This window comes from Homalodisca vitripennis, chromosome 7 (assembly GCF_021130785.1).
Source record: "Homalodisca vitripennis isolate AUS2020 chromosome 7, UT_GWSS_2.1, whole genome shotgun sequence".
Classification (NCBI taxonomy): Eukaryota; Metazoa; Arthropoda; class Insecta; order Hemiptera; family Cicadellidae; genus Homalodisca; species Homalodisca vitripennis.
In genome coordinates, this window is record NC_060213.1 from 114,442,996 (window position 1) to 114,456,364 (window position 13,369).

At 33.2% G+C, this 13,369-nt stretch overlaps 1 protein-coding gene across 1 annotated transcript in view; it reads left to right on the plus strand.

Annotated features, from left to right (window-relative positions):
- LOC124366223 (multidrug resistance-associated protein 1-like) overlaps positions 1-13,369 on the plus strand; it is a 69,464-nt gene that overhangs the window by 27,446 nt on the left and 28,649 nt on the right. The window contains exons 8-15 of the mRNA XM_046822613.1: positions 807-981; positions 1,920-2,088; positions 2,254-2,405; positions 3,437-3,574; positions 4,549-4,695; positions 5,969-6,053; positions 7,996-8,195; positions 10,028-10,204. Of these exons, the coding sequence (XP_046678569.1) occupies positions 807-981; positions 1,920-2,088; positions 2,254-2,405; positions 3,437-3,574; positions 4,549-4,695; positions 5,969-6,053; positions 7,996-8,195; positions 10,028-10,204 (1,243 nt within the window). The remainder of the gene's footprint in view (positions 1-806; positions 982-1,919; positions 2,089-2,253; positions 2,406-3,436; positions 3,575-4,548; positions 4,696-5,968; positions 6,054-7,995; positions 8,196-10,027; positions 10,205-13,369) is intronic.

The window sequence follows — 13,369 nt, forward strand, 5'->3', positions numbered from 1 at the left end:
TCTGTCCTGCCAACTGAATTACAATTGTTGGTACTTTAGTATTATCTGAAGGCCATTATTTTTGAACAGTTTTTGTTATCAAGGAGCTACAAAAATTACGGTTCTTGATTTCTGCATACCGCAAGAAGCGATGTTGGCCAGAAGGCGGCCACTCTATACTATTTTTATAAGCTATATGAAAAATAAATTATGAATTATGTGTTTATTATTTGATTATGAATCCTTCTTAGTGCATAATCAAGGGTATAGCCTTGATCCTCAGAAGGAATTATAATCGAAGGCTATACATACATATGTAGGGGCATTTCCATTCGGTATTTTCCCGACCTCAGATCACATGCCAGATATCCCAACGTGATCTTTGTCGGAAAAGTTGGACTATCTGGGACGTGATAATATGAGGTCGGGAAAGTACCGATCGGAAATGCCTCTGGCCTTCAGTGCAGGGTTCGGGAGCGGCACCAACCCGCACTACTGGCGGAAAAAAAGAAAAACATCCCTCGAGATAGTAGCGAAGTTCAAGCCAGATCACGTGAGTGGTCGTAAAGTTTATCTTTAACTTTGGTACTGCTACAGTAGTAACATATTATAACCTAATATAAACCTGCTATATCGCGTAATAACAAGAAGTAGATAGGGACAGAGTGGCCTATTTCTCGCCGATATCGTTTCTTTATGGAAGCAGAAAACAATAAATAAAATAAAATGATCACAAACAGTGTTATTGAAATGTGAAATTTTGGGGACTATTGTTTCATTGAAATGTTGTTAATACGTGTATGATTAAAACTATGATCTGTTGACAGCCTAATGATCAGTTTCGTAGCCGGAAGAGAGTATCTATGGAAGGGGTTCGCGTATGCCGCCACAATGTTCGTTGCCTCAGAGCTGCAAACTATCTTGGCTCACAACACGTACATGGTCATGTACAATGTTGGCATCAACTGGCGGACATCACTCATGTCTTTAATTTACAAGAAGGTTTGTCTTTGTTGTATACCTATGAAAATGATAAGTAAAAGACAAATAAAATGGTCTACAACTGTTATAGTAAAAATACCTTTATTCCGTTCTGTACAAATAGAGAATTCTGACTAAACCTATTAAATTGGAGAAATAATTGTTAAAAGAAGACCACCAGAGTACACATTTTTGTAAAGAAAATGCCTTTAATACATTTTATTTAAATATTACATGTATAGAATCAAACTATCAAACATTAGTACCTAATAAAGAGCGTTTACAATCAACCCTTAATATTATTGTATATTGTGCAACACTGAACTCGTGTTATAAAAATTGCATTGGATTAAATGTGGTGTCCAACTTGATTTAAATGAATAACTGTATAGGTTAAAAAGTGCATTTTTACTTTGAAATTTAGTTCGTTTTAAAGAGATAACTGAAATAGTTCTTCTCAACCTTACTCTGGTTTGATTCAGTATAAGAACCTTAGTGTCGTCTTCATAGAGACTGGAGTTATTTCATCTATTAAATACCTGTGTATCACTTTGGAACAAATAAAGAAAATGTGGTCTAAAATAGTACCTTGGGGCACCCCGAGTTTAAATTGTGTGCTAGGTAAATATGGCAGGCTAATGTTTGTTGCTTATAAAACAATTATTCTCATGGTTTACATGTCTCTAAATACAATTCGTTTGATTAAAATTTGCAAAGTCGAAGTGAGACAATTGGTACTGAATTGAGACAGGAGTTTTTTATTCCCAATTCGCTTATGTACTTGAGGAGTGTGAAAATGAGTTATAAAGATTATCTCACTATGTAAAATACAGTATACATTTAGTGCAGGAAACAAACCCTCTACATATATTCATCGTACATCATAGCTATAACCATAATTTTTTAACTGCCAATTAAATTTTATTCACTTATGTTCTCTTTTTACACCTTTTTGGTAGGCTCTCAGAGTTTCCAATGCTGCTCGTAAGACCTCTACGGTGGGAGAAATCGTAAACTTGATGGCAGTGGATGCACAGAGATGTGCTGACTTTGCTCAGTACCTCCACTTCACATGGACTGCTCCGTTAATCATCATTGTGGCCCTCTACTTCTTGTGGCAGATCCTTGGTAAGAGCATTCAGTCCGGGTATTTTTATGGTTTAAGAATAAAGAATAATACAAAATTAAAGTCAGAGTAAAGAAAAAAAAGTGTATAAAAAATTAATAAAATTGAAGAAAATACTGTTCAAAACAATATATCTGAGATTTTAAGCATTTTGACGTATTCTGTAGGTATAGCGATGATGGCTGGTCTCATCGTCATGATCATTATGATCCCAATCAATAGTGTAATTGCCAACCAAATGAAGAAGCTGCAGATCAAGCAAATGAAGCTCAAAGATGAGAGACTGAAGCTCACCAATGAGATCTTGACAGGAATTAAGGTTTGTATGGAATGGACACCGTAGATGGACATTTGACAAAGAGTTTAAAATGAGAGCATCACACAATGGTCTAATACTGTAAAGATTCCTTGTGTCCATATGGCTATACTAGGCTGTTGGAGATTAAACATTTCATACACCAGCTAGTTTAAAAATGTACATCAAATCAAAAGCGTTGAAAAAGTTTCATTGGAATAATTCGCTACTTTATTTTGAATATTTTTCTCATTTACAAAAATTAGAATGGATTGGAGAACAAGTATTTTAAAAGAGATTCCTTTAATTATGTTTTAGTACAAAGCCGTTATATTTTGTAGTTAGAGATTAGAAAATAGCTAATCTTTTCTTAGAAAAAATGATCTCAATAATATTTTTATATAAAATTAAATTAGTTATAGTTAGACGAGTAGTATTGTTTGAGTTTCACTAGGAAGAAAATGGCATCAGATTTAATTGTTTATTTTTGTTGGAGGATGCTATTTGAAAATTTTGAGAAGGTCCCATTTGGGAAAACATGCAAAATTTAAAAAAATATTTAAATGAAAAAGACACAATTTGAATTATATTTTTTAAAGAGTTTAAGAGTTTTAAAGAGTTATTTATTACAAAAGTTACGAGGGGAAAATGATTGATGCGTTATGCTTGAACTGTATATGCCATCAACTGTATGTTATTACATGCCTATTTGTTATCTTGAAGATTAACTTTTCCTTTTTAATAAAGCTAATTGAAACATTATATTTTTGCACTGAAAGATATACTGTTGACTCATTCTGTTCTAAAACACTATCCAGACTTAAATTTAGAATTTAAATAATGTTCACATACAAAACTAATACTTGGCTATCTATTATTGTATAAATATTGGAAACTGGTTTTATGGAACATTTATGAGCTAATACTAATTTCAAAGCAAATCATTTCATGATGTTTGGATCATTAGTTAATGGGATTTTGAGGTGTGTGGCATATTTATTTTACATACTTAAAACATTTACTTACGTATTTTCCAACTTTTTCATATTTTACAGGTTCTGAAATTGTATGCTTGGGAGCCAAGTTTCAAAGATTATATCCTGAAAATCAGACGTCAGGAATTGTCGAATATGAAAACATCTGCTTACTACGGATCTTCCCTTTCATTTGTGTGGGTCTCGTCAACATTCCTTGTAAGCACATTGCTGTATCAGAAGATTCACTTATTTATCACCAATTAATTTAAAATCCTAATTTTTTCCTGCGTTTATTTCTACCGGCACCTATTTTAGAAGCTATTTTATGTAAATATAATTTAGGAGTCAGGAACTAATTTGAATTGTATAAGCACACAAACTAGTTTTTCTGTCACTTATGGGAGCTCCAGCTTTTAAGAGTGCATCAATTTGTAGATTCCAACTTTAGAAGTTTATGGATTATAAAACCTTCCAGTCTACAGAAGCTTTAAGCACCTGTTAGTTTATTTTTTGGCAATTTCGTTTTCGAGTTCATATACTCTGGGGAATATCAAGAATCTACCAATGTTGAAAGCACCCAACTTCTACACTTTTCTGGTTTTTTCGAGCTTTTAATCTCTGGAAGCATTCAGCCTCTAAAAACTTATGGCCTCTGTGTAAAAAAATAAAACAGTTAAAAGATAGTAACCATTTAAAGTTATAGAAGTACCGTAAACCAGGTTTACTTGGATCCTAAATTTTAGTTTTTTTTTTATTTTTAAACTGATTTGTTCATTTAACATATAATAATGTGCACTGATAATTTTGTTTTTACCGCTTTCCAGACGTTTTCCCACCATTTTAAGCCATTTTAAATAAAATATATTAAGACTTTTTATTTTATTTTTTTAATGGGTTTCAGTAGTCCCAAGGGTCTCAACTCACAAAATCCATTAGGAGAGGCTGTTAAACAGGTGGTGGGATCATGTAGGACCAATGGCTTGGCAATAAAAATCTAAAAGAACATTGTAATGAACAAACCATTTACTTGCCCTTGAAAACACTAATTTTATTTGGAGAGGAATAGTTTTTCTTTATTCGTTTGAGCTCACAGTACTTGAGCATTATCTATCTACTTATTACTCACTAGTTTCTTGATAAGAAATAACAAACAAACAAACACTGTATAGCTGTTCTATTTTTTTCTGCAGGTCTCATTTGCAAGCTATGCCACTTTTGTATTACTGGACGAACGCAATGTCCTCACTGCAGAGATTGCGTTTGTTGCTGCAGCTCTCTTCAATGTTATGAAGGTTCCAATTGCGATGCTTCCATTTATAGTGCAATTGTTGCTGCAGGTACGTGACAGTTTGATTACCAAACATTTAACCATATAAGGAAGATGATAAATCTATTACTAACCTCACAGTTAGAATATTTAAATCTGTATTGTGTCACAGCTTGAACATTTTACAAATGTACTGTTTTACACCTAGAATGATTTATAATATTATTACTTTTTCATTGCTATAACATTATAAAACTCTATAACCTGACTTTTTGATCGCTGTGATGAAAAAATTCAATAATCTAGAAAATGTTTCATTCAAGCTATGAGAATCTACTTTAATCTCTGTAATTGAATTCTTATTCAATCCTATTATATTTATGTATTATTTAATTATATTACAGTATTTATGAAACAGTATACTAACAAATGATTTAAACTAGAACATTTAAAAATCATTAATTGGAGATAATCCTGCATATTTTATTTTATTACTATTTGATAATGGAACATTAATTTATGTTATGAATCAATTGGTAACTTTTTTAGTTTACAATTAATACTTCAAAATTCATTATTTTTGATTACTTCAATTTTTTAATATTGCTCAATATTTTTATTGCTGGTAATGAGAATAATTTGTGCAATAAAAGAGAATTGCGGACATCTGCCTGATATGTTTCTGAGTCTCTGTTTTGTAAAGTTTCTACGTTTAAACCTGCATTATAAATAGGAACTCAGCTCAAATCCATCAACTTTTCACTTCAAAAACTTAGATTTTAGCGATTCTGTGCTAATTAAAACAGTTTAAAATAGTAAAAAACTTTGTTTTGAATACAAATTATATAACATACCATTCTCTGTTAATTAGTTGAGCGTTAGCGAAGCTTATCATTTAAGGGGCTGGACAAATTTCATTTCTGCCTCTGTTTACAAAATATCACGAGAACGAACTTGAAATTTTGCATGAAGCATCATTTCTACATAAGTAACATTCTACATAGTGAACATTTTTCAACAACATTGGTCCATAACAAACTATGATGTCAACAAGAAAATTGCAGAGTACATAAATTTGTAAAAAATTGATTACAATCATATGACATTTCAACATGTCATATATTAACACATCTAGGCTTGGTTTGGTGTGCTCCTACCTTATTATAATTATTTATTCCATAAATATGTATTTATACATTTATAACACAGTTGAAATGTATCCCTATTTAAAAAAAAACAGAGCCTCAGTTGCACGGTCAGCAAATAACTAACACACCATCTTAAGAGGAGTATAGAAATTACAAATCCAGTTTTAATTATTATTGTGTATCTCTCTTTTACAGTTTTTCGTATCCGTGAAAAGAATCAACAATTTCTTGAATGCTGAAGAGTTGGAGTTTGATGCAGTTTCACACGACAAGACTAGAAGTAAGTTACCTTAGTTGTATTATTTGCACAGTAAATTGGTTTTTAATTTTTGAACTTTTTTTCAGGCTGTTTGTTTTCAATTAGTAAATCTAAAGTTGTATTAAGTGAATATTGGTTTGAAGGCCGGTTTTTCAAAGTTGCCTCCAAGTCAAATTTTAATGTGTTTCATAAAGACATTTTTACAATGTGCATACATTTGTGTATGATATCATCACTAGTGCTTTAACCAGATAAACAAATTAATTCTACTAAAAATGTATTGTTTTATTTTCATTCTTATAGTCCAAATTTCATAAAAACGTAAGATGACAATGATATTTTTAATCGATCAATTCTACAAATATTGCTTAGATTTTAGTAAATTTTAACTATTTTTGTGGTTTATTAATTAATTTAACTGGTTGAAACTGCTTCTCCGTAAAAATTTTCCTTGAACATAATAAAAGATTAGATTCTAATAATAAAATTGTATTTAAACCACAATAATAAAGTATAGTCAAATTTTTTTTGCAATTGAGCAGTTTGATTTATTTCAGAATTTTACACATACAGGTATTTTATGATTTTGTTGAGTTTTTTTTTAATTCAGTAACTATAATTTTAATATAAGACATGTATTTTTGTAAATTGAATGATAATTAACATTAAAAAATGCACCAGCCCCCCACAAAATAGCTAAAAATAAGAATGTAATTTTTTTAAATTATGACTACAGGGAATTAAATATTTGTAATGTTTCATGATATCAGAAAATCTCATTTGTAAATTACATGCTTTTTAATAAAATATAACCTATTGAAAACAATAATATAAAGTTTACTTGCTTTAATAACAAAGATAGATCATTATCTCCTGTGATCTTTTGCTTAAATGTATATAAATTTCATATCTTCATCTTCAACTGCTTTTCTGTGGGCTGGTAATAACCAAATTCGATTTTAAATGCCTTCAGTTCCTAGAGGAATGATAAACAAATATTCTATTTTTCATGTCCTCAGGAAAGGTCTCTGAAAGGGCTGTGGTTGTTTTGGAAGCTGTATAATGTAAAAGGTATTTTATATTAAAAAATGAACTACTTAAATTTCTTTTACGGGGAAGTACGAGTTAAAGTTTTGGAGTATGTTAATATATAGTTAAAATTTGTATTTTTTTTAAATTTTGTAGAGTTAGAGCTGTAGAAGAAGCTTCAGGGCTTGAAAGGGTCAGTGGCAAGATCTTGAAATACCAAGATAGCAGCGGAAATATGTCTTAATTTAGTTCTTAGTGAACCACAATAATGCGTTATAGAAAAATTTGGCTTCCAGCTACTTGTTTTGGAAATTATGTTTTTATTGAAGTGTAAGTGTGGTACATCAATCCCGTCCTTTTGGTTTAGACTAAATTTGGTTCAAATATAAAAAGTTTGGTTCCGATTGCAACTTACCAAAATACCTGTTTTACAAATCAGTTTTAATTGTTTGGATCAAGTAATTGTGATGATTTTTAATACAAATGATTCAGTTTGGAATACTTTTTTCAGAAACAGCAGTTTTTGTAGTTATTTATCAGTTCCATGCTTATTGGTTTAGAAACCAGTTGGTTCCTAATAACTTTTCTTGATAAAACCTGTTTTCTTTTTTCGTGAAGACCTATTCCAATTTCTCTTACGTTCATATTATTTTTCAGAAGATATGATTCAGTTCTAAGCACCTTTCTAAAAATCTGTTCTAGTCCTCATTAACTTTTAATTGCATGATTTTCTTTTGTAATAATGGTATATCTAATAGTACTAACTGTGTCTACTTCAATGAGTGGTATTAGGTAGGTGATAACCAATGTTTTGGTGCTTAAGAAGTTTAATGTTTGAGTGAAAATAATCAATTTAGCTTTGAATTATTAATTAAATACATAAATATATTTTAAATGAGATATTTCATTTTATAAATTTTATTTTTTTTATTAGAGGAATCACTAATTATTGAGGGCGGGACATTCTCCTGGGACTTAGAAAAGGCTGAAAATGCAGCTCTACGCAACATCACTCTAAAGGTTCAACCCGGACAGTTGGTAGCAGTGGTGGGGGCAGTTGGCTCTGGCAAGAGTTCTCTCATATCTGCCTTTCTTGGCGAGATGGATAAGATCTCTGGATATGTCAACACCACCGTAAGTACAGCCAGAAAATTTGGTGGAGGGAATTCATTTAACCAATAGTTCTCTCACATTTTGGCTTCTTTAGTTAGATATAAGATCTATGGATATCTCAGAATCACAATAAGTACAGCTAGAACAGCTAGGGAAGTTTTGTTTGCTAATTGTATTGCTCTAATGCTAAAATGTTGTAAATTGGTTTGGACTGTTTTCTTTTAAAAATGTTTAGTATAATAAATTAACCTCTTTAGATCCAAGCAATTGTTAGAACTTGAATGTTTGGAACACTATTGGTGTTGGGGTGAACATAATACTGAAAGCTATGCAGGACTTTGTTTTTAATGTTATATACATAAGAAGCTGTCACTTATACGCGATATTTTGTCTCCATTACTACCAGAATTAATATTGAAATATCACACCATTTCTTACAGTTCATGAAACGATTCCGATTATCATTTAGAAATATTTAGACGTACAAGTAAATTGCAAGTCATAGACAGAAGTAGTATTTTAAATTATTGCAACCAGAGAATGTGCATTTGGCAAAGTTTAGAATTAGATAGAATTTCTGGAGGATAAATGTTCCAGTAGTATGCAAAGCATCACTTACTCTTCGATACAAGAGGATACAAGAATAAGTTCGGTGGTAGTCCATCTGGAGCAGTAGCAACAAAGTTTTTCAGTCCAAGTGGATTTGGCTTACCTTAAATACTGCCACATTTCCCCCATGTTGCCATGGAATGATATCATTTGCTTGTCAATAGATACCTGTTACATTCTCGAGACTATTCTTCCTAACAGAATGTATTAGAGGAGTAACTTTCCAAAACGTATTGGAAGGCTATACATCCTCTGTCATAACAACATAGTTTCTTCAAGTTATGTTGTTACAAATGAAGAAAACCATGTTACTTGCCATTGTATCTGCAATTTGAGTGACCCATATTTTGTGTGCCCATTACATTCTGATCCTGAGATATTTCATAAATGACATCATGATATTGACTTGAAATATTGGTCTAGCAGTTTTGAAGTGACAACTAAATTTGTTGCCCGAGTTTGATAGTAGTACTCGTATTTGATGAGATGTTGCCAAAGCTATTTCATCTACTAAATACTCTGGTAAAATATGTCTGTAGAAAGTGTCTAGATTATCTAGCACTTTAATTGGGGGGAGCAACAGATAAAGGATTAAAAATGTTGTTTCTCGGTGGATCATGTGGTAGCATAGGCACATGGTGCTGAAATGGATTTTGCTTTATTTCTCTGAGTATGAATCATCATCATGAGGTTGATTGTTTGGAGCGAATGTTGGATCTGGGTTCTCTTCATTTGAAAACCCTTCAACCTCAGAGAGATCTCCGTCCAAAATGTCAGTGACAAAGTCATCCAGTTCACCTAAAAGAAACAAAATATTTGGTTTATTCCATAATTATTTTAAAAATACATCAGCACACAGTTTTAAAATATTATCAACTGCAAATTGTATGCTTTTGTGTAAGGAGGAAGTAATGATACATTTCCTAAAAAATTCAGATTCACAAGAAAAACCAAAGAAAATGATCACAAAAACTACTGAATAATTTCACTACCCTACAGACCATGTCACCCATAGGTGAAAAAAAATTTTAAACATTAGGTTAGGTAAGGAATGAAAATATCATATTATATTATCATTGTTGTAATGTGATTTTACAACTGTTTGAGATGACTGCAAATTTTAAATGGTAAAAATAGGTAACCAATTGAAGTATAATTGCTTATATCTTACAAGCTGAAATTTAATGGAAGACATAATTCAAGATATTGTACAACTTCCACCAAATCGTTTGGTTATTTTCCAGGGCAAGATAGCTTACGTGCCTCAGCAGGCTTGGATCCAGAACTCTACGCTCAGAGATAACATCCTGTTTGGAATCAGCTACAATACCAAACAGTATCAGAAAACCGTTGAAAACTGTGCTCTGAAGCCAGACTTTGACATGCTGCCTGCAGGAGACAGTACTGAAATTGGAGAAAAGGTAATTGTCTATTATTAGTTACTCAACCTTTCCTGGGCTATTGATCAACACCATATGTATGATTTAATTTTTTCATATCAGACCAAATATAGATCTTTTTCGCTGAGCAGTAGTAGAAGCATTAACGTAGATGAACAGATATTGTGTCCACAAGTTGATTTATCACAGAGTTACTGAGTCAACCAATTTATCAATTTTTATCAGCCGAATACATGTGAAATGAAATGAAATTAAATATGCCTTTATTCAAGAGGCGGAGTTAGGGCTATTTAGCCCTCTCTACCACTCAACCTCACATAATATACAGATATATATATATATATATATATATATATATATATATATATATACATATTTACATTTAATGACCTTAAAACTATAACAAATTCCATTTTAAATTTAAATTTAACCAAAATATATACTACTATGTAATAATTAAAAATCAAATTTATCAGCTGAATATGTAGAAAATTTTCAAACAAAGATAAATTAAAACTTAAATTAACAATTTACTTTTGAAATAATTTCTTGTTATTGCTACATTCATTCTCTCAAACACACAGCCTGACCACAAGCACGCCACGAGCACCGCCATCCGTCACCCCTACAGACCGCCCCAAAACGAGCCCGACCTTCTATAATACGGATATCATCAGGAAGAGAGTTCCAGAGGCGACATGCCTGAACAGTGAATGACCTACTGAAGAAGTTCGATCGATGAACAGGAATTGAGAGTAACGTGGATCCCCTTCTCGTAGGTCGCTCACTTATATCGGAAATAAATTTGAAATTTTCGGACAGGTAAACAGGTGACTTGTTTCTGATAACTGAATGTAGAGTTGAAAGAATGTGAAGTTGGCGAAGTTGTTGAAGTTTCAGAAGCGATAGCTGTTTGAAAAATGGAGTCACATGCTCATAACGTCTGAGATTGAAAATAAATCTGATACAATAGTTTTGAGCACGTTGAAGCCTGTCCGAAAGCTCAACAGTCATGTCACTGATCACAGCGTCACAGTAGTTGAAGTGTGGCAGTATGAGAGTCTTAACCAGCATAACCTTGACACTGAATGGTAGATATAAAGCAAAACGTTTTAAACTGTGAATGCCAGCAAATACTCTATTACACGTTATCGTAACCTGGTCATTCCACTTAAGACTTGAGCTCATAGTAAGACCAAGATTTTTTAATTTGTTTTGAAAATTTAGTACGTGGTTATTGAGTTCAAGTTTTGGTGCAACGTTGAAGTCCAAACGGTCGATAAATCTTGGGTTTCCCAATACCATTGCCTGCGTTTTGTCTTCATTTAATTTCAGCCCATGTTTATTTGCCCAACAAGCAATTGATTCAATGTCTTGATTGAGTAGAACTATAAATGTGCTCAATTCATCAGGCGAACAGTGTACATAAATTTGTAAATCATTGGCATAAAGATGAAACTTAGAGTGCCTTATAATAGATGTGACATCATTAATATAAATTGAGAACAATAGGGGTCCAAGAACAGAGCCCTGTGGAACACCCCGTGTTACGGCTTTCCATTCAGATATTTTTTCCCTTTCTTTGACACATTGCTGTCGCCCAGTAAGATACGATTTGACCCAGTTAACACACTCATCGGAGAAACCATACTTCTTCAATTTGATGAGGAGAAGGGGGTAATAAACACAGTCGAAGGCTTTGGAAAAGTCAAAAAGCAGTAAAATGGTGATTAGTCTCTTGTCCATTGCCAATCTGATATCATCGGTGATTTTAATTAGGGTTGTGGTGGTGCTGTGATTAGGCCTGAATCCAGACTGGTATTTAGATAAGATGTTATAGGTATTCAGATAAGATGAAATTTGTTGATATACCACTCTTTCAAGGCATTTGGAGGGACAAGGGAGAATACTGATTGGACGTAGGTCAGAAGGGGATTGCGGATTAGACACTTTTCTCAACGGACGAACTAGAGCATGCTTCCAGGTTAAGGGAAAGACAGAGGAATTTAAAGAATAATTGAAAATGACTACTAAAACAGGAAGGGTGATTGGCAATGTATCTTTCAGAAAGCGCAAAGGTATGTTGTCAGCCCCAACTGCGTTGCTGGTCATCCTCGTGAAAGCAGCAAGCACATCAGCCTCACTCACAGGTGTGAAAGAAAACTGGCGGCCAGCAGCCTCTCGAGGAGCAGCCTCCAGCTCAGCAAAATAATCGCTAGCTGCAGATATATTAACAGGGATATTAATAAAGTAATCATTTATAATATTGAGGTCAAACGGAACAGGTGGACTGATATTGGATTTACCCACACCAAGGTCTTTAATTTTACTCCACAGTGATTTAGTGGACTGAGGCTCTGAAAGTGTTGTGTGGTAAAATCTAACTTTGGCGTTACGGATTTGCTGCTGCGTGTGATTCCTAAGACGTTTATATGCCTCCCAATCTTGAGTGGATTTAGAACGTTTAGCTTTTCTGAAGGCGGAATCCCTTTGCTTTTGCAAATTTCTTATGAAATCATTCATCCATGGAGAGGGGGCTTTGGTTACTCTTTTAGTTATGATTGGGGCATGTTTATCAAATAAATTAGTAAGTAAAGCATTAAATTTGATAACCATTTTGTCTACATTATTGGCAGTGGTTACTTCATGCCAGGGTAAAGCAGCAGCATCTGTGAGAAGTGAAGCATGATCTATGTCCCTGTATCTGCGATATTTGATAATATTGGGCTTATTTTTGGGGGTATGGAGTTTATAGGCACAAAAAATGAGATCATGCTTTGAAAGTCCAGGGGCAGGAAATTGTCTGTGGTGTGCAACGTGGGTCGGGTCAGAAACAGCCATGATGTCAAGCCACGTGTCGGTTGTAGCAGTGTGATGAGTGGGCTGAAGTGGTAGCAGAGACATGTTACATGACTGAAACATTGTGGTCAAAAAGGTTTTTTCATATGTGGTAGGCCCTAACAAATCGGAGTTAAGATCACCCATGACAATGACATGACTGTAACGAGCCATAAGATCGATGAGTGTGTGTTCAAATTCGGCAAGATGGCCGGTATTGGGGGCCCTATAACATGCACCGACTAAAACATGCGTCCCATTGACACTGACATCCAAAAACATAAATTCAGGCCGTCCCTCTCTAGATGTATCAGATGAGAATAAGATGGAAGTAGGAAACTGAGACTT